Source organism: Equus przewalskii, chromosome 6 (genome assembly GCF_037783145.1).
Source record: "Equus przewalskii isolate Varuska chromosome 6, EquPr2, whole genome shotgun sequence".
Lineage (NCBI taxonomy): Eukaryota > Metazoa > Chordata > Mammalia > Perissodactyla > Equidae > Equus > Equus przewalskii.
This window is the reverse complement of record NC_091836.1, coordinates 31,781,470-31,806,202: the sequence shown is the minus strand read 5'-3', so window position 1 is coordinate 31,806,202 and position 24,733 is coordinate 31,781,470. Positions and strand designations below refer to the sequence as shown.

Here is a 24,733-nt window from a genome sequence, read left to right as displayed (position 1 = left end):
ACTTTTGTAATTAGAATGAGTTTTATTTTTTTTCTTGTCTAATTGCCTTGTCTAGATACTCCAGACAATGTTGAATAGAAGTAGTGAGAGTAGACATCCTTATCTAGTTCCTGATCTTAGGGTGAAAATATCCAGTTTTCTACCATTAAGTATGATGTTAGGTGTGAGTTTTTATTAGTTTTTGCTTTTGTTTTCTCTTTAATAAGCTGAAATGATCACTTCTCTTCCTAGTTAGCTAACAGTTTTTATCGGGGATGGATTTGTGGAATTTGTCAAATGAATTTTCTGCATCTTTTGAGATGGTCATACAGTTTTCTTTTTTCAGTTTGTTAGTATGCTGAATTAAATTGCTTGAGTTTTGAACCTTAAACCAAATTCACATTCTTGGACTCAACCCCATCTGATCATGATGTATAATAATTTTTTATATATATGTTGGACTTGATCTGGTAAAATTGTGTTTAAAATGTTTGTACCTGTTTTTTAAAGGATATTCATCAGTAGCTCTTCTCTTGAAATGTCTTTACTAGTTTTTGTATCAAAGTAACACTGAAATCATAGAATAAGTAGGCACATTTCTTACTTATTCAAGTTTCTGAAAAAGTTTGTATAAATTTGGTGTTATTTCTTCATTAAATCTTTGGTAGAATTCACTGGTAAAACCCTGTGGGCTTGATTTCTAATTTAATTATTTTGTAGCAAAAAACATCCTCATCATTTTAAGCTTGTTAAGGTTTGTTTTGTGGTCCAGCAAAGGTTGATATTTCTGAATATTCCATATACACCTGATAAAAATGTGTATTCTGTTCATGCAAGACCATGGAGTATTTTATAAACATCAATTTAGTCAACATCATTCACAGTGTTGATCCATGTACTTACTGCTTTTCTATGTTCTATCAATTACTGATAGAGGAGTATTAAAGACTCCAACAATAATTGGGAATTTGACCATTTCTCTTTTCTACTCTATCAAGTTTTGCTTCATATATTTGAAATTTTATTATTGTGTACATACACATTTAGAATTTTAACATCTTCTTCGTGAATTGATCCCATTATCATTATAAAATTTCCCTCTTTATTACAAGTAATAATCCTTGTTCTGAAGTCTCCTATATCTGATACTAATATAGTCACTCGAGATTTCTTATAGTCAGTGTTCACATGATAGGTGTGCCTTATCCCATGTTTTTACTTAAAACCCACCCACATTTTAAAGTGGTATGTAAAGTTTGTTTAGATAGCGTATCATTGATTCTCCTTTTTTATATCCACTTTGATATACCATGCTTTTAAGTGGAATGTTTAAACCATTTATGCATAATTTAATCATTAATAAGGCTGATTTAGGTCCCACCAGCTTGCACTTTTGTTTACTATTTGTTTCAGATGTCTTCTTTGTTTCTTCCTTATCTTTTTCTGATTTCATATTAGTGAAGTGTCCTTATTTATTTTTTAGTGTTTTTATTCATCTTCATTATTTGCCTGTCCCATATATCTCATTTTTTTTAGTGGTTGCTCTAGGGTTCACAATTTTTAATGATTACCTTTTGTTTTTTGGTGAGACAGATTGGCCCTGAGCTAACATCTGTTGCCAATCTTCTTCTTTTTGCTTGAATAAGATTGTCGCTGAGCTAACATCAATCTTCCTCTATTTTGTATGTGGAACGCGACCACAGCATGGCTTGGTGAGCAGTGTGTAGGTCTGTGCCCTGAATCTGAAACTGCAAACCCCAGGCCACCAAAGTGGAGCATGCAAACTTAACTACTATGCCAATGGGCCGACCCCTAAATGATTACACTTTACCTTGAAATTTTACCACTTCATGTGTAATGGATGAATCTTAAAGCAGCACGGTTTCCATTCTGTGTGGTATTGTTAATACACGTTTTACTTATATATATGTAATAAACCCCACAATTCATTGCTATTATTTTTATTTCAAACAGTGAATTTTCTTTTTCTGGCACTCCTATCTATCTCTACAGATTCAATTTTCCATTTGGTTTCATTTTCCCTCTGTGCGAAAACCTTCCTTTAACATTTCTTATTGTCCAGGTCTACTGTTTACAAAATTCTTCTAGCTTTTGTTTTCCTGAATACAACTCTATTTTCCCTTCATTTTGGAAGGATGTGTTTGCCAAATATAGAAATCTAGATAAACATTTTTCATTTCAGCCTTTTAAATATATTTTTCCATTGTCTTCTGTCTTGCACAGTTTTGATGATAATTATACATTCAATGTTATCTTTATTCTGTATCTAATATACATTTTTAATCTGACTTCTTTTAAGATATTTTTTCTTTCATTGGTTTTCATCAATTTTATTATAATGTAACTTGTGTGATTTTCTTTGTTTATCCTGTCTGGGGTTTGTTCAACTCCCTGGATCTCTTGGTTTATCTTTGTCATCAAAATTTGAAAATTTTTATCTATCATTTCTTTAAACACTTTTTCTCTCTTTTCCCTTCCTTCTTAGGTCCCAGTAACATATGATAGACTTCTTGACAGTGTTACACAAATCATTGAGACTCTGTTTTCTTCTCTCCTTTTTTTTTTCTGTTCTTCATTTTGTATAGTTTCTTTTGTCATGATTTCTGATTCACTGATATATTCTTCTCCAGTGCCTCATTTGCTTCCAGCAATTTTTAAATTTGATATTCCATTTTACTTATCTAGAAGTTCAATAGCTTTCTTTTCTATATCTTCAATTTATCTGTTCATTATCTTCATTTTTCTTTAAATCACTGAGCATTTTGAACACACATACAATTGCAGTTTTAAATGTTTTATCTACTAATCTCATCACATCTGTTATTTTTTTTCCTGCTGGATAACTTTCTCTCTAGGTTATGAGTCATATTTTTCTGTGTCTCTGCATTTCTAGTAATTTTTTATGCTGGATTTTACATTACTGATGTCTGGATTTTTATTGTTTTCCTTTAAAGAGGGTTGGGCTTTATTTTGACAGGTATTAGATTCCCAAAGATCAACTTGACATCTTTGAGGATAGTATTTGTTTTGTATAGGATGGGACTATAGTAGCATCTACCCAAAGGACATTTTATCTCTATTACTAATGTCTGACACTTCTGGGGGTCTTTACTGAATGTCGTGGTGTTCAGCTAGAACTTTCCATTTTGGCTGACCATAGTTCAAACATTCCTCAAAACTGAGTGGCCTCCAGGAATTGTTCAGCTTACAGACACCAATCTAATACCTTTCCAATCTAATAGAGTTTCATCCTACACATGCACAGATTAGTAATAAGTAAACACAGATTTTTAGAGGGTTTTTCTGTATAACCCTGTCATGTCAGGAACTCTGCTCTGCAACCTCTAAGTCAGCCTTCCTGAACTCCTAGCTCTGTCTCTTCAGTCAGCAAGACTCTGCTGTTCTGCTTGAGGCTCCCAGTCATGTATTATGGTCCAGAATATGCTTCCTAGAAGAAGTGTTCACCTCATTTGTTTTTCCTCTGTCAGGGATTACAATCTTGTGCTGCCTATTGCCCAATAGATAAAAATACCTGTTTTTGTCTCCTTTGGTCCAGTTTTCTATTTATTTATGATGAGATAATAAGTCCAATCCATGTTATTGTATCATGGGTCAGAATAGAACATCTCTAATACAATTATTTTTTAGTCATTTGCTTGTGTTGTGAAATGTAACATACGTAGATAAAAGTGCAGAAGCATAAACGCACAATTAAAATTTATTATAAACCAAACATTCACGTCACCACAACTCAAATTAAGAAATTAAACATTACCAGCAACCTTTGAACCCTCACATCTGCCTACCTGAATCCAATCCTCTTCCACTCCACTACCATGACTTCTATAGTAAACCTGATTTCTTAGTAATTTTGAAGTTATCTCTAAACAATAGTTTAACTTTGTCTTTTTAAAATTGATATATGTGGAGTCATATAGTACTATTTAATCTCCAGTTTCTATCATTTGAAATGTTTCAAAGACATATATATCTTTATGTGTAGCTGTAAATTCATTCTTTTAATTAATGTGTATTATTCCATTGTAAAATATACCCTTGGTAGACATTTTGGCTTTTCGATTTCAGCAATAACAAAAATTCTGCTTTGACTACTCATACATTATCCTGATGCCCGTGTACATGGGTTTCTGCAGAGAGATTTCTGTATTATGAGGAAAATATTTCCCCAATTTTTTCAAAGTGATGAACCATTTTCTAAGGCAGTTCTGTAAATTTATACTCCTTTCAATAATGTGAAAGTTTTAGTAATTGATGATTTTGACATTGACTTTAAGCAAAATTGTACTGCAATTTTAATTTTTATTTCCCTAATTATTAAAGTGATTGAGCAGATTTTTTTGTTTCTGTTTATTGGCCATTTGTATTCCTTCTTTTGTGAAGCCTGGCAAAGTCATTTACCTTCTTTCATATGGGATTGCTCATTTTGTTTTTTTAAGATGAATTTTTTTTAAAGATTTTTTAGTTTTTCCTTTTTCTCCCCAAAGCCCCCCAGTACATAGTTGTGTATTCTTCGTTGTGGGTTCTTCTAGTTGTGGCATGTGGGACGCTGCCTCAGCGTGGTTTGATGAGCAGTGCCATGTCCGCGCCCAGGATTCGAACTAACGAAACACTGGGCCGCCTGCAGAGGAGCACGCGAACTTAACCACTCGGCCACGGGGCCAGCCCAAAGGGCTTGCTCATTTTTTTAATATATATTTTAGGAGTTGCTTACATATTTGAAAATGAATCATTATTAGTAAGTAATATGTGCTATAAGTAACATCTCTGATTTTCACTTTTTCTTTTTTACTCTTTTAATGTCACTCTCAAATTTAAAACAACCAATATTACCATTGTTTCCCTTATTGTCGCTAGTTTCTATATCTGGATCTAAAATATTTTCTCTGGTTTAAGTTGTAAAAGCTGTTTGTTTCCCTTACGGATTTGAGTTCATAGCACCCCTGGAATTGATTTTCTGTATTGTGTGAGTAAGAGATTAATTTTATTTTTTCCTTGTTGAGTTAGTTCTCCAATCATAAAGCCTTGAAAAAAATTTCTACTATGATCTTTCATGCCACCTTTGACTTAAATCAATTATTTATATATTCAGCGGGTGTGTTTTTATGTTCTTTCTTCTATTCTGTTTTTCCATTTGTCTAAACCTATATCAACACTACTTTGTTTTAATTACTATAAAAATAATAAATAAACACTTGTAAATATATTTAGCTTGAGGAATACCCAAAAATGCATATTAAAAATTAGCTGGTGGTCAACTTCTTATGAAATAGCCTTTCAACTTTGAAATATTTTAATACATAATGCAGGTAGCATTGGCCTTCATAAGCACTTGTTCTAACAAAGTAAGTAATTTGACAATTATCTTAAAACCCATAATATTTATAATTTTTATAGTATTTGTACTTAGGTAAGCTTACCTTTAGTAAAGTCTCAAATATGGATAACTGCATGAATTAAGAGATTTATCATAGTGCATCAGAATATGTATATCTACCCATCCACCTACCTACCTATATTTGTTTATTTTAGGAAATATAACTGTTAATTAAAAATTTAAAATTAAAAGAAAAATATGGAAAACTACCGATATAGTACGATTTTAACTAGTTAAGAATATACCATAACCATGTGGTACAGGGATTGGAAAGAAAACATTAAAAGTTAACATTGGCAATGTTACGATAGAGTAACCATGACATTTTTCTTGCTTTTTTTGCATATTTGCAAATGTTTTATAAAGTTGAAATGCTACTTTTACAATGAATATATCATTTATTATGAAATAATGAGATATGTAATGGGAAACGGGTGTGAGGAAAGAGAGGAGGGCCTCTAATTACTCCCTTTGCCCATTCATGCTTCTTAAGTTTGAAGATTGGGCCACTGGGGATATTGTCTCAAAATAAACTCTCCAGTTTGAGAACATTATAAATCCAGAATTTCAGGACCAGACTACATGGCAGGGCTGAGTTTGGCATCTCTGTCTTGGATTCAAGAGCAGAAGGTGTAAACCCCTGGCTCTGTGCTAGGACCTCTGACTCCCAAGAAGAGGTTTGGCTTTAAGAACACATTCCTCTTGCCTAGAAACTTTAGTAAAACCTCTCTACCCATGTTGGATGTGTTTTCCACTAGCTGGTGTGTGTCTAAAGCTTTCCCTGCTTCTATTTGACAAGTGTTCTGCTTATACTACCTCTTTCCTTTTCTCTCCCTCTGTCCTATTTCTATTCTTTATTTGTCCTGGTCATTTCCCTGCTCAACTAACTGAATAAGAAAATCGTGCAACTGAATAAAATTCTTATATATTGCTGAGTTCAGTGATTCATTAGTAAGTCAGCACTGAGGAAGAAATAAAGGGTATTACAGAGAAGTGTGCTTGTGTGGCAGGAGATAGTTTGTAAGGGAAGGTGGGGGATACTGAAGGGGATAGATTCTTTGTTCATGTATTCTATTTTGCTGTTAGTACAAAAATCAAAGATTATTCCCACTGTTCACAAATAGTCCTCTTATCAATATCAATCTATTCTTCTTATGAATGTGAGAACTTCCTTTCACAGGCGTCTATATTTGTATTCTGTCATTAAAGGCTAAGGGTTAAATTAGAAATATCAGTGAATGAGGTGACAATGAAACTCACAAAATTTATAAAAAGCCAATAGCATAAAATTTTAGATTTAGAGTTGGAAGAAAAGATCTAATTTACTCACCTTTGCAGGAGAATAATGCCGCCTTCTGTTTTCCTAAGAGATGAACCTATAAGTTCTGCTTGAAAATCTGTGAAGGAAATTCAGTACTTTTCCAAATTACTTCACGATTACGCAACATCTGTTCTTAGAATTTTGTTCCTGGGCTTATGTCAGATTCTTTCTTGAGATTAGGTTTGGATGGAGATAAGTCATTGAGTGTTGACTGAAGACGAGGAGTGAGAAGGACTTTGAAAATGTGTTTTCATCTATGGCAAATTTGGACCAGACACTTTTGTGAATTTGGCTGCTGACCTAGAAAGTTTCAGGTAAAGGGGAAAGTTTATGCATTTCCAGCCTACAAAGAGATCTTTTAATTCTGCCAGTATAGTTACATAATACTCTGTTGTGGGTCTGATGAAAATAACATATTTCTGACCCATGTGTCTTTCCCTGCCCTTTTTTAAAAAAGACTTTGTTTTTGTGGAGTAGTTTAAGTTCACAGCAAAATTGAGCAGAAAATACAGATTTCCCATTTACCCCATTCCCCTCCACGTACACAGCCTTCCCCGTTATCAACATCCCCCACAAGGGTGATACATTTGTTACACATGATGAATCTACATGACAAATCATAGTTATCCAAAGTCCATAATTTACATTAGGGTCCACTCTCAGTGTTGTACATTCTGTGGGCTTGGACATATGTATAATGACATGTATCTATCATTATAGTATCATATAGGGCATTTTCACTGCCCTGAAATTTCTCTGTCCTCCACTTATTCATCCCTGCCCTGCCTTCAACCCCTGGAAAATCCTGATCTTTTTACTGTCTCCAGAAAGTCATATATTTGGAACCATATAGTAGGTAGCCTTTTCAGATAGGCTTCTTTGACTTAGTAATATACATTTCAGATTCTTCCACATCTTTGCATGGCTTGATAGCTCATTTCTGTTTAACATCGAATAATGTTCCATTATCTATATATATAACAGTTTATTTATCCATTCACCTACTGAAGGACAGCCTGGTTACTTTCAAGTTTTGGCAATTATGAATAAAACTTCTATAAACATCCATGTGCAGGGTTTTGTGTGGACATAAGCTTTCAACTCCTTTGTGAAATATCAAGGAGTATGTCTACTGGAGCGTATGGTAAGAGTATATTTAGTTTTGTAAGAAACCACCAAACTGTCTTGCAAAGTGGCTGTACCATCTTGCATGTCCACCAGAAAAGAGAGTTCGTGTTAGTTCACATCCTCGCCAGTATTTGGTGTTGTGAATGTTCTGAATTTTGGCCATTCTAATAGGTTTTTAGTGGTACCTCATTGTTTCTTTAATTTGCATTTCCTTGATGACATATAACGTAGAACACATTTTCATATACTTACTTGCCATCCATGTATCTTCTTAGGTGAGGTGTGTGTTAAGGGCTTTGTTCCAAGTCTTAATTGAGTTGCTTGTTCAAGTTTTAATTGGGCTGTTTGTATTCTTAGTATTGAGTTTTAAGAGTTCTTTGTATATTTTGGATAACAGTCCGTTATCATATGTATCTTCTAAAATATTTTCTCCCACTCTGTGTCTTATCTTCTCATTCTTTTGACAGTGTTTTTCACAAAGCAGAAGCATTTTTTTTTTTAATTTTAATGAAGTTCAGCTTATTATCTCTTTCAGGAATTGTACCTTTGTTGTGGTATCTAAAAAGTAATTGTCATACTCAAAGTCATCTAGGTTATTTCCTATTTTATCTTCTAGGAGCTTTATAGTTTGAATTTACATACAGGTCTGTCATATGTTTTGAGTAAATTTTTGTGCAGAGGGTAAACTGTCTAGACTCACTTATTTGCATGTGAATGTCCTGTTATTCTAGAACCATTTGTTAGAAAAACCACTTTTCTCCTTTGTATTGCTTTTGCTCTTTTATCAAAGATCAGGGTCTATATTTATGTTTTCTCTACTTTTTCAAGTCTCATAGATTCTTTTGCAAGTCCATTTCTAATTATATATTCATTCCATCTGCAATGCTTTTGTTGTTACTACATTATCACCTACATCATCATGGTCTTATGACGTTAGTTGTTAAACAAGTATGGACAATTACTACTGAGTGCCAAGCACAGAGCAAAGCATTTTATGTTCATTATCTCCTTCAATCTCACAAAGACTTTTGGAGGCAGACAATTTATTATCCATTATTGTGTTGCAGGATTTGAGGCTCAGAAAGGTAAAGTAGGTTGCTCATGGCCCCAGAGGTAGCTAATAGTAGAGTCAGGGTCAGTGGTCGGGGTCAGTGTTAGAAACCAGTTTTTTATAACTCTAGAGTAAATTCTTTAAGGGATAGTACTTTATTCTACTCATCTTTATATTTCTAGCAGCTAGATAGAAAATGAACGTTTGTGAGAGGTTGAATTGATTGCCATGGCCCAAACTCAATGTTTAAGTTGCATTTTGGGCTGAAAATAAGTCTTTTCATCTTCCTGTTTGTATCTTTGTCAGAATCATAATCTATTCAAACATTTTGATCAGGACAAGCTTTATGTAGGGGCCTGGCTATACAGATTGATTTCAAGAGTGGCCTGAAGAGCTCCTGTTTCCTCTACATCATTCTTGCCATAAATTCTACTCACAGAGATATTTCTCCATGGCATAAGTCTTGAGAACATAGAAATAATTCAGGAAATGTTAATAAATCGGCAATGTGTATGTTAGCGTGAATAGATTTATCATATTACTTCCTATAAGCAAATTTTGATCACAGGTAGAGGGAAATCATTTATATCCAGAGATAATATAGGGCAGGCTAACATAAAAAGGGATACAAATGAACAGAAGAGATATTTAGTCTTCAGAAAATATAATTGAGGTTTCTTAAGGTTTATCTAGACTGACATTAATTAATAAAGCTAAATAATATTAATATCATTGAAATTTATATCTGTGAGATCTTTAGTATAGAAATAAAGTCTAGCTGAGGAGAGGCAAATTTCTAGTGGGATGCAGTAGTTATTTCTATTACCTATGCAATGCTTTCTTCTAGTCTCAATCTAATTTCTGTATATGTGTGAGGAAGTTATAAATATGAATTGTATACTTAGTTTTAAATATCAGTGATACAGGGGCCAGCCCCATGGCCGAATGGTTAAGTTAATGTGCTCTGCTTCAGAGGCCCAGGGTTTCTCTGGTTCGTATCCTGGACACAGACCTGGAACCACTCATCGAGTCATGTTGAGGTGGTGTTCCATTTAGCACAACCAGAGGCACTTACAACTAGACTATACAGCTTAGTACCAGTGGGCTTTGGGGAGAATAGGAAGAAAAAAAAAGATTGGCAACAGATGTTAGGGCATGTGCAAATTAAATATATATATATATATATATATATATATATATATATATAAATGATACAGAATGGAAAGAATATTGTTGAAAGCAAAAATAATAGGTAAGTGTATATCATTTCTGTTTAGGTTCACATTTTAAATGTATATATTTGGCTAATTGGCCTATTTACCAGCTAATTATGACTTGGCTAATATTAAAACGAAGTCACCTGATGACAAATTTTCCATGGAGAAGATGGTTCTGAAATACGCCAGTTTGTGTGATGAAACATCAGATTAGAAGAAACAACATAAAACTAGTAATAAGAGTTGATGACTGTAAGAAGTTTGCCAACCATAAAGATACAATTATTCTGCTACCTAATTTATCATATGAAAAATCTGAGGCCAAATTTGTCATATTATTTAGCTGCAGGGCCAGATTTAGTATGGGTTTCCTTTTTCTCTTTTGGCCTTCTTTTGCTTGCATCCACTGCCTTAGATAAAAATAATTCAATTAGGAAGATATTTTCTGAGTTATTTGTGATCTTATATCATGATTATTGTTTTGATTTTCCAGGACTGCCTGATGCACAAACATGCAGAGCTACATGTTGGAGTTCCATGATGGGGTTCATTCTGCTGGGAATTTCCAGTACTAAAGGGCTGGAGAGTATGCTATTTGTCCTGTTTTTGACCTTCTACCTCTTTACCACAATCACATAGAGACAGAGATTGGATTGGTGGTTTAATTCCAGTACTTCCTTGTTGACTTTCTGACTGGATGATCTATTCATTGATGTAAGCGGAGTGTTGAGGTTCCTTACTATTATTGAGTTGCCATTCATTTCACCTTTTAGATCTGTTAATAGTTGCTTTATGTACTTTGGCGGTCCTGTGAGATATATATATATATATATATATATATATATGTTTATTTATAAGTGTTATAGCCTCTTGGTGGATTGTTCCTTTTATCATTATATACTGACTGTCGTTTCTCATTGACTTTTTTATCTCGAAGTCTACTTTGTCTGATATAAGTGTGGAAACACCTGCTTTCTTTTGTTTGGCGTTATCATGGAGTATCATCTTCCATCCCTTCACTCTGAGCCTGAGTTTGTCTTTAGAGCTGAGATGTGTTTCCTGGAGACAGCATATTGTTGGGTCTTGTTTCTCAATCCATCTAGCCACTCTGTGTCTTTTGATTAGAGAGTTAAATCCATTTACATTTAGAGTGATTATTGATAGATGAGGGCTTTTTGTACTCCCATTTTTTCTTTCTTCTTTCTTTCTTTTTTTTTTTTTGGTGAGGAAGATTGGCCCTGAGCTAACATCTGTTGCCTATCTTCCACTTTTTGCTTGAGGAAAACTATCCCTGAGCTAATATCTGTGGAAATCTTCCTCTGTTTTGTGTAGAGGATGCCACCACAGCATGGCTTGATGAGTGATGTATCGGTCTGCCCCCAGGATCCAAACCTATGAACCCAGGCCTGCCAAAGTGGAGCACATGAACTTAACCACTATACCATGCAGCCAACCCCTAATACTGCCATTTTATTACTTGTTTTATGGTTGTTCTGTGTTTCCTTTGTTTCTTGTTCCATGTATTTCTAACTTCCAGTTCGGCTGGATGTTTCTCTATCATGGTTTTCTCAGTTTTCTCTTTATTTGTCATTTATGTCTCTGTTCTAATTTTTCATGTAGTGGTTACTATGAGCTTTGTTTGAAAGATCTCATAGATGAGATAGTCCATTTTCTGATAGCCTCTTATTTCTTAGTCTGAGGAGCTTCCATCCCTATCCTCTTCCCCATCTAAGTTATTGTTGTCACAATTTACTATTTTTTGTGTTGTGAGTTTGTGATGAAAATGAAGTGATTATAGTTATTTTTTATGCTTTCTTTCCCTTTATTTTTAGTGTTATAATTGTTTGCTAATCTGTTCTGATAGAGGGCTGCATTTTCTGATTTTGTCTGTCTATCTCCTTCCTCAAGGCTTTGTAGACCCTTTCTTTTTTTTCAGGTATGAGGGCCTTCTTGATCATTTCTTGTAGGGGGGTTCTTGTGGTGATGAACTCCGTAGGTTTTGTTTACCTTGGAAAATTTTTATTTGTCCATAGTACCTGAAGGCTAGTTTTACTGGATAGCGTAGTCTTGGCTGAAAGTTTCTGTCTTTCGGAATTTTGAATATATCATTCCCCTCTCTGCTAGCCTGTAAGGTTTCTGCTGAGAAATCTGCTGAAAGCCTGATATGAGGTCCTTTGTATAATATGTTCTTCTGCCTTGATGCCCTTAATACTTTTTCTTTGTCATTTACTTCTGCCAGTTTTACTAATATATGTCTTGGATGAGGTCTTTTTACATTGATGTGATTAGAAGTTCATTAGCTTCACTTACATGTAATTCCACCTCCTTCTCCAGGTTTGGCATATTCTTGGCTATTGTTTCTTTGAACAAGCTCTCTGCTCCTTTCTCCCTCTGGTCTCCCTCTGGAATACCTATCATCTTTACGTTACATTTTGTAATTGAGTCAGATATTTCTTGGAGAATTTCTTCATTGCTTTTTAGTCTTAGTTCCCTCTCCTCTATCTGCAGCATTTCTATTCTCTAAATTACTATTTCCTCCATAATGCCAGCTCTGTTGTTTAAGGACTCCAGATTTTTCTTTATCTGATTCACTGTGTTTTTCATCTCCAACACTTCCGATTGTTTTTTTTTAATAGTTTCAATCTGTTTTCTGAAGAATTCACTCTGTTCATTAATTTTATTCCTGAGATCATTAAACTTTCTGAGTTTTCTTGTAACTTGCTGAGTTTCTTTATGGTAACTATTTTGAGTTCTCCATCATTTAGATTGTAAATTTCTGTGACTTCAGGGTTGATTTCTGGGTACCTGTCATTTTCCTTCTGGTCTGGAGTGTTAATATACCTCTTCATGCTATTTGATGGAGTGGACATTTGCCATCACGTAATGGTAGTATCTGGTGGCAGATTCCACCCGTCACCCTGTGGGGGGCCAGGAGCTGTGTTTCCTGAGTCCTTTGCAACCCCTGTCAGATGTGCCTGTCTGTTGGAAGCTGTGCCAACAGGGCCTGTCTATGTTTTCCCACTGGCTGCTGCTGCTTTACACATGTATGTGCAGGCACTCTGACAAGGATCTCCTCCTGTGGCCACCAGCCAAGCTGGTGCATCAGGCAGGGCAGTGGGAGGGGCACTTTCTTTCATGTGTGTGATCCCACACACTCCTGCTCTGCACTCACTGTCTGCCAGCCTGTGCTGCTCAGCTTGGTGTGGATAACCCTGTGATTGCTTAACTTCTGCAGTGTGGAATGTTCCCACAGTTCGGGAGGCAACTCTGAGAGCACAAACATTCCTGTGGAGAGCTGTATTTTTCCCACTTCTCTTCTCAAGGTCTTGCTCACTGTGGTGCTAGGTTACATGCCCTAGATCACTGATACTTGGGAGGGAGAGGAGATCCCTTTACCTCCTTCCACTGTCTCCTGGGGGGTTCCAACACCCCCACCGTCAGACATATGGCTGTATGGATCTCTCAGAATTCTATAGTGTTATGCAAATGTCTTCCGTTGTTTTATGAATGTCCTTTTCATTGTATCTTAAGGGAGAGAGACTAAGGGAAGAGCTCACTCCACCATCATGCTGACATCGATCTCTCCCTTCTTTTTTTGACACCTCAATCATAATCCTTTATGTCAGCCCCATACAGTCAGACATTCTGAGACCCATTCAGTCAACTCACTGTCACTCAAAAGTACTCACAATTTAATCTTACAGCCTCAGAGATTTTTTTCTTGAGCTCCCCACAATTTGATTCATTTCTTATGCAATTACCAACCTAGGATATTTTCTCCTATTTTTGATGTTCAAAGTGACTGATAAATGATACTCTCATATTTTTACCTCCCAAGTCAAGAAGTAATTGAGATAAAAGACAAAGGTGTCAGGCTACATCAAAAAAGCCACTTAATTAGTGATAATTAAGTTATATAATTATTCAGTTAAGGAGTATGTCTTATATCTGTGGTCAAATACGCTTCTCAATCTTTTCCCCAGTAAATGCATTTGGCTTCTCTTTTTACTGTCTCTAGAATCTCCTTCAAAGATTTTAGTTTAGATTTTCCTTTTCCTTCTATGCTGACATGGGTGATAAATTCCACTGTAGCTGGGGCTGGCTTATGGGTTTCTAAACCACATGGTAGCATATGATAGCCCAACTGTTAACAGCATGCTACCCATGGAGCCACCATTGTACATCTGCTGCTGTGGTGTGAGGAAATAAAGAGATTAGGGAGGACTCTAAATTTCAACGCAGTGATGTCTACAATTTCAAAGTAAAGTATTTCAGTTTCCAAATATATTCTGCAGCTTCAGGATATTTTGAAATATCTGATTTCTGGGAGATATTAGATATGTCCTCATATCTGCACTGTGTTTGTAAACTGCTGTAGTAGACTGACTGAAAGTATCAGGAAAAGAGCATCTTTTGAAACTGTAAGTAGTAAGAATAAACATGTAAGTGGTGAGATTGGATGTCTACAAAAATCATTCTATAATTTATTTTGATTTTATGAGACATTACTGATATCAGAAATAAGATATTATGATAACCTTACAAAAATCTCAAAGAAAAATTTTCATTCTCTCTTGGTAGATAAAGGGAGTGAAAAAACACAAAGATTTGTATGTGGTTGTTCATAGGAGCATCATTCATAATATTCAAAAATAGACACATCCCAAATATTCATCACCTAGTGAAAGAATAAACAAAATATGGCACATTCATACTATGGAATATTATTTGCCAATAAAAACAACAAACTATTTTTGCATATTACAGAATGGATGAACCTCAAAGACATATGCTAATTGAAAGAAGCCAGATTCAAAACCCTAGATATTATATTAACCCACTTATATGAAATGCCTGGAAAAGACAAATTTATAGAGACAAAAAGCAAAGCATTGGTTGGTTTCCTGGGGAAGAGAGTAGGAATGGGAATTCATTGCAAATTGACTCCAAGAAAATTTTGAGAATGATGGAAATGTTCTGAATTTTGACAAGATTTCCGCAACTCTATAAATTTACTGAAAATATTTAAATTGTACACTTAGAACTGTTGAATTGCATAATATGTAAATTGTACCTCCATAAAGCTGTTGTAAAATAGAAAAGAAGTGAATGCTGAACAAATGGTAGTATCTCTCTCAAGTCCAAAGGAGAGGAAATACCAGCTGACAGGAACATTTCAGCCTGCCTGACAGGTATTCTGATATGGTAAAGAAAAGTGTGTCAAACTATTGTAGCAAGAGAACACTTGGTGATAATCATCCAGTTCACTCTACTTTAGCTTTACATTCCACTCACCAACAGCCTCCTGAGATAGTATTTTGTCTTGAGTGTAAAATTTTATTATTTGGAAAAAAATATGCTGGCCCACTAACATGTGCGTTCTAGTGAATATGATGTTTTATTTCTCCTTGCAAATATATACATTGATATTCATGTATATCATGTATTAATCATATATTTGTATATTCATGTATAAATCATATGTATACATATATATTAGTCTTTTAAAAGTTCATATCTTATGAAGTTGGTTTAATCTGGGTGGATGACTAATGACTTTCTGCAACAGATACTTGTTGAATGATTTAAGGATATGAATAGTTGAGGGACAACACTTAATATAAAGAATTATAAAATTTGGGCTATTATGTTACTTTTTACACTAGTGAATCTAGAAATTTTTCCAAGAATAGCAGTTCTTGAAAGTAGAAATAAGATGGTATATAGAGAGGCTCATATTGGCCTGCATCTTTCCTACTGTGTGTATGTATGTTTTAATGAGTCATAGGGATAGTAATGATATATGTAAACACCTTGAAGAATTAATTATGGGAATTACTTAGATGCAAAATGAAATACTCAATTTGAAATAAGAGCAATTGAAAAAGGGAAGATGGCCATTAATAATTATAAATTATTTCAGTTCTAGGCTGATTTTCACTAATTCAGCACTGCTTTTCATAGTGACTCAGAAGGTAGAAACTGACATAAGCTGAAACTAAATAATCAAAGCCATGTAAATATATATGTATAATTATGTATATATGTATGTTATTATATATACATACATATATTCAGAATTCATACCCTAAGCTTTTTAATATGTGACAAAATCATTTTTGACTGGATGAGGATGGGAATGATTTCAAGATCCTCAAAACATTTCCATTTATACCAATAATCTTTTAGAGGTTTTTATGAACTAAGAATAAGGTTAGAGTCTTAGCTTCTGGCTCAGGAAATAGAAATATACTACAATAGAATACTATTCATCAATATAAAGGAATAAAATATTAAGACATGCATCAACAGTGATGAATCTCAAAAACATCATGTTCATGGAAAGACACCAGACAAAAAAGAACACACATTTTATGATTCCACTTGTAAGAAATATCCAAAAGGACAAATATGTAGAGACAGAAGATAGATTAATAATTGCCTAGAGTTGGGTGTAGGAATGGAAATGCTTGTAAATGGGGAAGAGATTAATTTCTACTATGAGAGAAATCTTCTGAAATGGTAGTGATGGTTGTATACCTCTAAAAGTATATATTCTTTGTAAATATGTTCTCATTCAATTGTACACTTAAAAATGGATGAGTTTTGTGTCATGTAAATTATACCTCAATAAAGCTGTTTAAAATAGAGAAATCACGTGGCTGGCCCATGGCCGAGTGGTTAAATGTCTATGTGCTCCGCTTCAGGGGACCAGTATATGCAGGTTTGGATCCGGATGTGGATGTACTCCAGTCATCAGCCATGCTGTGGAGGCATCCCACATACAAACAAGCAGAAGACTGGCACAGTTGTTAGCTCAGGGCTAATCTTCCTCAAGCCGAAAAAGAACAAGATTGGTAATGGATTTTAGCTCAGGGTGAATCTTCCTCACATTAAAAAAAGAGAGATAAATCATTGCTCTTCAAAATTTTTTAAGCTTTTATGATGGCCTGATTTTTTCTTCATTTTGAAACAAAGCTCAAGAACAGAAAAATTAGGAGAAATATGTGACTAATCATGTTTACTTTTTAATTTAAGACTCAAAATATTTATTCCACTTTCTTAGAATTGAGCGTTTTAAATGCTGATAGATTGAAATTAAAATCCAAGCTCTATGACTAAATTTTGGTAACTATTTGAACTTTTTGTGCCCTATTGTCATGTTTAGAAAGAAAATAAGAAGTAACTCATAGCATTGACGCAAGGATGAAATGAAGGGGCCTTGAATAGTCTGGTTTAAAAAAAAAGGAGATTCTCAGTAAGCAGTAATTACAATTTCAAATCCATGGAGACAGAAATCTCTTCTGAATTCCTTAGCATGAAGGACAATGAGTATTAGAATGTTGGAAAATTTCTTAAAACTTATTACAGTTGTCATTTTGTACTATCTCAAAGTGATTTTAGCCATAAGAGTTTTAAGAGGTCCATGTGCTTGTTTCTTTGGGCAGCCAGTGAAAATAATGTTGTTAATAGCTGTACAAAATTCTGTTCTTGTTTGCTCTTATCCATTATCTACACAGCAGTCAGCAGCCTGAAATCTTTAAATCGAAATGGAACCAAATTATAGGAAAGTATGGTAAGATAAACATCAGTAGCAGTCTTAAGGAAAAATAAAGAGAAGAGTTTTTAAAAATGGTAAGAGGGAGCCAGCCCTTGGGATAGTGGTTAAGTTTGTGTGCTATGCTTCAGCAGTCCAGGGTTTGTGGGCCAGTATGCTGGCTGCAGGCCTACATACCACTCATCAAGCCATGCTGTGGTGGTGTCTCATGTATAAAATAAAGGAAGACTGGCACAGATATTAGCTCAGGGACAATCTTCCTCACCAAAATAGATAAATAAATAATAACAAGATACGAATTCAGGCAGTTGAAGAAGTGATCATTGGGAGAATTACAAAGCAAAATACGGAAAAAAACAGTTGTTGCAGGTATGTTTTATTTTGTTTTAACACCTGATGCGATTGTTGCCTCTTTTCTTTAAGTGGTCACTTTCCTAATCCCCTGCTCTTGCTTCAAACACAGATCTTCCAAGGACAAGATCACTCGGCAATTTCAAATATTTGAATCCAATAAAAGGCTTTCCAGTAGAGGAAAAACATGGCCAAAAGTTTATTGATAATGAAAGAGATTTACAAACTCAAAATAATTAAATGCTGCTCCATAATTGTTTAGTCTAAGAAATAATGAGGTAGAGGCAATGGAGAGAAAGAAAGAAGGAGGGTAAGAGGAAAAAGTCTCCAGTCTAATTACTCCCTCTGTTCTACAGACTTCTGGTGTTCGCTAGGGAAGAGGGTCCCAAAGGAACACCAAAGATATTTATTCTCTCTTGAGGGAATGAATGCTGCTCCTTCATTCAGGGACCAGGAGCAAGATTGGGTCTGGACATTCGGGTCTGAATGACTGAGTCTGAGAAAGAGGGAGAGCTCAGCTTTTCAGGTTTGAGGGCTGGTCCTCATGTTCTACAGCATTGAAATGGAAGGGAATCAGGGGAGGGTGGATGTGAGGCCTGTTTTTCAGCCAAGTCGGCTGTTTCCCTTCAGTCTGGTCTGTAACTGCCTCCTGTCTAGAGTGCTTTTCTTCCTCACCTGATGGGTTACATGCACTAAAGGAAGGTGGGAAAAATATGGGAATTGGCTTTATTTGAGTTTGTGCTAATACTAACTCCCTGGTATTTTCTGAAGATATTCCCTGCTAACGAAGCTTAACCTTTAAAAACCCTAATGAGAATTGTATATATTCAGTCATATTGCAAACATAATTTCTACTGAGAGGCTAAATTTTCTATTAAAAGAATATGGTTGTATTTAATATTGCTGTTGTCTATTGCTTTTCCCCACATTAAATATTATCTTCTCCATCCTATTTTACTGTACTCCCAAAGACAATTCTCAGTTTTATGTTGTTTTGGCTGATGATGGAGAAAATGGTTTCAGGAATCATTTATATCAACAGACGATCCCAGAACTGCTGCAATTCAACCTAAGAGAAATATTGTGTGGAATAAAAAATAGAATATTAGTATCTTGAATGAATTTTTTTAACAAGGGTGGGTAGGAGCAGGCATTATACTAGGGAATCAATATACATTAAAGCATTAATCATCACAGGAATCGTAAGGTGTTAATATACTATGTATAAAGATACGGAAGAGATTTAGAGATTTTTTCAAAGTAATCAAAAGTCTCAGATTGGGGAGTAAATTTGACACTTGAGCTCAGATATATCCAACTGTAAGGTTTATTCTCTGTCCTCTTTCTATTTTATTTTATTTTTTAGGATTGGCACCTGAGCTAACAACTGTTGCCAATCTTTTTTTTTTCTTTCTGCTTTTTCTCCCCAAATCTCCCTAGTACATAGTTGTATAAATTTTGGTTGTGGGTCCTTTTAGGTGTGGCATGTGGGACACCGCCTCAACGTGGCCTGATGAGCGGTGCCGTGTCTGAGCCCAGGATCCGAACCAGCGAAAGCTTGGGCCGCCGTAGCAGAGCGCGAGAACTTAACCACTCGGCCATGGAGCCAGCCTCTCTGTTCTCTTTCTATTCTGCTTCTTGTGTTATCTCTATTTTCATTTTTAGGAAATAGATAAAAATTAAATAAATTACTTTCTCAAAGTCACGTATTAATTAGTTACAGAATTGGACTGACTCCTTTTTAGAAGTTCTTTATAGAATACAGGTGTTATCAGTTTCCAATGGGTTCTAGGAAAGTGTTAGTTTATCGTGAAAGCTCATCTCAGTGAGGCCATTCTTTGATCTTCCAGGTCTAACTAGAAGTGAAGATGAGGAATCACACTCCTGTAACTGAGTTCCTCCTCATGGGAATCCCTCACACAAAAGGGCTGGAAAATGTGCTCTTTGTCTTCTTTCTGGCCTTCTACTTGCTCACTCTTCTGGGGAACTTGCTCATTCTTCTCGCCATCCTCACTTCCTCCAACCTCCACACTCCCATGTATTTCTTCTTGGGAAACTTGTCAGTGTTTGACATATTTTTTCCTTCAGTGAGTTCCCCCAAAATGATGCTTTACCTGATGGGGCAAAGCCAAACCATCTCTTACCAGGGCTGTGCATCCCAGCTCTTCTTTTTTTTTTTTTTTTTTTTTTTTTTTTTTTTTTTTAAAGATTTTATTTTTTCCTTTTTCTCCCCAAAGCCCCCCGGTACATAGTTGTGTATTCTTCGTTGTGGGTTCTTCTAGTTGTGGCATGTGGGACGCTGCCTCAGCGTGGTCTGATGAGCAGTGCCATGTCCGCGCCCAGGATTCGAACTAACGAAACACTGGGCCGCCTGCAGCGGAGCGCGCGAACTTAACCACTCGGCCACGGGGCCAGCCCCCATCCCAGCTCTTCTTTTACCACTTCCTGGGTTGCGCTGAGTGTTTCCTGTACACCGTGATGGCCTATGACCGTTTTGCAGCCATCTGTCACCCCTTGCGATACACAGTCATCATGAACCACAGGCTGTGCACCATCATGACTCTAGGCACCTGGATGGGGAGCTGTCTGCATGCATCTGTCCTCACATTCCTTATCTTTAAGTTACCCTATTGTGGCCCCAATGAGGTGGACCATTTCTTCTGTGATATCCCTGTGGTGCTGCCCCTGGCCTGTGCAGACACCTCTCTAGCTCAAACAGTGAGTTTCATCAATGTAGGTGTTGTTACACTCATCTGTTTTCTTCTTATCCTCACTTCTTATACTCGCATCATTATCTCTATATTGAAAATGAGCTCCTCAGAAGGCAGGCACAGAGCCTTCACCACCTGCAGTGCCCATCTGACTTCCATCCTGCTCTTCTATGGACCTGTGATCTTCATTTATCTCCAACCTGTCTCCAGCTCTTGGCTGGATTCTGTGGTTCAAGTCTTGAATAATATTGTTACTCCTTCGCTGAATCCTCTGATATATACCTTGAGAAACAAGGATGTGAAGTTGACTCTGAGAAAAGTACTAATCCAACGAGTACATACTTGTGGGGCATAAGCTTTCACATCATCTGTCCTTACAACTTTACCTTGTATTTACCTGGTGCAAGGATTCTCTTACAGTGGGTGTGAATTTTATGTGGGACTTGGGACAAGTAGGTGATGTTGAAAAGATTCTGGTGTGATTTATGTGTGTGCTTATATATACACACAAACACACACGTATATATTTATATGTATATATATAATATATTATATATTACATATATAACATATTTATGTGTGTATATATAATTTTTTATTACAAAATATTTTACATTGCTTATTTTATGGAGGCACTATTTATGCACTTCACAAATATTGACATATGTAACTATCATAATTATCATACTGAGTAGATAATATTATTGGCCCAATTTACTGAGTTGGATATTTAGGCACTGAGAGGTTAAGACACTTCTCCAGTGTCACAGAGTTAGAAAGTTGCCGAGCCAGAATGTGAACAGAGGGGTCTTATCCTTGTGCTAATCCTGCCTCTGTACTGTAAGAATTATAGCACAAACACTTTTTCCAGGAACTTCTTTACAATTTATGTGCAATATTCTCCAATTTGCCAAAAAATCTGTAGTCTGTTGAATTTGTTTCATTGATTTCTATAATTTTGTAGTCTATATTTTGATGAATGACATGTATTTGAGCCTGATATAAAGAAATCCAGCTACATTTTAGAAGCAGGTGATATCCATATGCCTATAAACATCTATTAGCATTGAGCCTGTACTCCCAGGTGAGTGTATTCATTCTTAATGACAATTGTGTAAATTTTATAAGAATGTCACAATTTATAGACATATATATAGATTTTATCTATATATTTATATATAGATAATTTATTTATAATTTATTATATTTATTCTATATATCCTGTATATATTCTACATATTCTATGTAGAATTTATATATATAAAATATAATTTTATAAGAATATTTTGTTTCATTATGTCAAAGACTGAATTTGAATTCCAGAATACCTGAACTTTCAATAATAATATTTCTTTTTCTTATGTAAATAAATATGTTTGAAGATAATAGGAAAACTGTAAAAAAGTAAAGTGAGTAGAAATCACTCACTAATCCTACCACCCAAAAATAGCCGCTATTATCATTTTGGTATCTCTCCTTTCTCTCATTAGTAACTAAATTGGAACTAAGTTTTCTGACTTCCTGTTTAAAATTATTTCATTTATACCATCTATATCTATGTCTGTCTACATATGTATGGAGATTTACCTACATATCCATATACGTATAGAGATTTATACCATTCGAATCATATTTTATGTATTGTTTTAATAGTGTATCAAACCTTTTCAATTGCCACAATATTTTAAATATCTTTGTTGAGAGATAATTCACATACCGAACAGTTCACCCAAAGTATATAATTCAGTGGTTTTTAGTATATTTACAGAGACATGCAACCATCAGCACAATCTTGGAACATTTTCGTTCCCACAAAAAGACACCCTGCACCCTTTAGCTACCATCCCCCATGCCTGCCATCACCTTCAGCCCTAAGCAATTATCAATGTACATTCTGTATCCACAGATTTGCCCATTCTGGACATTTAATATAAATGGAATCACAAAATATGTGGGTATTTTTGATGGCTTCCTTAACTTATCATAATTTTTTCAAGGTTCATCCATGTCATAGCATGTTACCTTTTTTTTTTTCAGTTTTATTGTATGTTGCCTTAATGTCCCTAGTTTTTGGCTTCCTGAAGTCATTCTTTATTTTTTAAAAAATATTTATCCTTTTAGATGAGTTTTAAGTTTACAACAAAATTGAGAGGAAGGTATAGAGATTTCCCATATACTCCCTGCATCCACACATGCATAGCCATCTCCATTATCAACATCACTCACAGAATGGTACTCTCTTTACCAAGGATGGACCTACACTGACACATCATAATCATCCAAAGTCCATAATTTACCTTAGGTTTACTCCTGTGGTTGTACATTCTATGGGTTAACATATTCCTTCTTATGGCTAAATACCATTCAATTGTATGGATATAAAACAATTTGTGTATCCATTCACCATCTGATAGATACTTGGGTTTATTTCTATCTTTTGGATGTTGCGAATAGTGCTGTTATGAACATTTGTATATACATTTATGTTTGAATGCCTACTCTCAATTATTTTGTGTCTATACTTAGTACTGCTGGGTCATATGATAATTCTTGTTTAACCTTTTAATGAATCACTAAGCAGTTTTCTGTAGTGGCCGCACCATTTTACATTCCCACCAGCAATGTAGGAAGGTTCTAATTTCACCACATCTTTGACAACATGTTATTTTCCATTCTTTTATTGTAGTCATCTTAATGGTCGTGAAATGGTACTAGATTATTGTAGTTTTATTTGGCATTTCCCTGATGACTAATGATGTTGAGCATCATTTCATACACTTGTTGACCATTTTTATATATTCTCTAGGAAAAAACTCTATTCAAGTCCTTTGCCCATTTTTAAATCAGGCTGTCTTTGTGTTGTTGACTTGTAAGAGTTCTTTATATATTCTTGGATATTAGATGCTTATCAAATATATTATTTTCAAATATTTCCTCCTACTCTGTGACTAGTCTTTTCACCTTGTTGATAGTGCCCTTTATGTACAAAAGTTTTGAATTCTGATGATGTCTAATTTACCCATGCCTTCTTTTGTTGCTTCTGTTTTTGATATCATTTCTAAAAGCCATTGCCAAATCCAAGGTGATGAGAATTTTCCCCTAAGGTTGTTTCCTAAAAATTTTATAGTTTTAGTTCTTACATTTAGGTTTTTGATCCATTTTGAGTTAATTTTTGTATATTGTGTGAGATGAGTCCAAAGTCCTTTTTTGCATGTGGATTTCCAATTGTCCAGGGCCATTGTTGAAAGGCTATTCTTTGCCATTGAATGGTCTTGGTTCCCTTTATTAAAATCAGTTGACCATACAGATATAGGTGCTTTAGTTCTGAAGTCACAATTTTATTCCATTTATCTATATGTCTGTGCTTATGCCAGAGCCACACTATGTTGAACACCATCACTTTGTAGTAAGCTTTGAAATTGGGAAGTGAGTTCTGCTACTTTCTACTCATTTTTAAAGATTGTTTGGATATTCTGGGTGGGCAATTTGCAATCTCATATGAATTTTAAAATTAGCTTGTAAATTTTTACAAAGAAGACAGTTGAGAATCTAATATAGATTGCATCGAATCTGTAGATCTACCTGGGGAGAATTGTCATCTTAATGATACCGATAATGATATCAGTTTCCCTATGTTAAACCCAGCATATATGGGGTTAAAACCAAAATACTCTTTCCCTGCTTACTCCCTGGTTTCCTGGCTCCAGAATCTACTATCCTCCATGGAGACAGACAGCGCCAAGCACCTGGATTCATCTCCCAACAAAGAGATACAGCCTGGTGGAAAAGCTCCGAACAGCAAGGCCATATGCTCCCTCTCCCCTACCTAAAACCCCAAATAAACACCCTTCCTTTTAGCTTTTCAGGGAGTTTGGGATTTCAGTGTTAGCTGCCCTCTCTCCTTGCTCAGCGCTGTGCAATAATAAAATTCCTACTTTCTTCCACTACCCCTGGTGTCAGAGATTGGTTTGCTGCACAATGGGTGAGCGAATTCACTTCAG

At 35.2% G+C, this 24,733-nt stretch overlaps 1 protein-coding gene across 1 annotated transcript; it reads left to right on the top strand.

Annotated features, from left to right (window-relative positions):
• The first annotated feature begins 19,889 nt into the window (after positions 1-19,889).
• Positions 19,890-21,087, top strand: LOC103550147 (putative olfactory receptor 10D4). The gene is made up of 2 exons (XM_070626657.1): positions 19,890-20,175; positions 20,441-21,087. Exons 1-2 carry the CDS (start codon positions 19,890-19,892, stop codon positions 21,085-21,087), a joined length of 933 nt encoding a protein of 310 aa, XP_070482758.1.
• Positions 21,088-24,733: the final 3,646 nt, after the last annotated feature.

Coding starts and splice junctions, on each gene's coding strand:
- LOC103550147 (XM_070626657.1), top strand. CDS start 19,890: ATGAGGAATCACACTCCTGTAACTGAGTTCCTCCTCATGGGAATCCCT. Junction 20,176..20,440: donor CATCTCTTACCAGGGCTGTG/CATCCCAGCTCT, acceptor GGGGCCAGCCCC/CATCCCAGCTCTTCTTTTAC.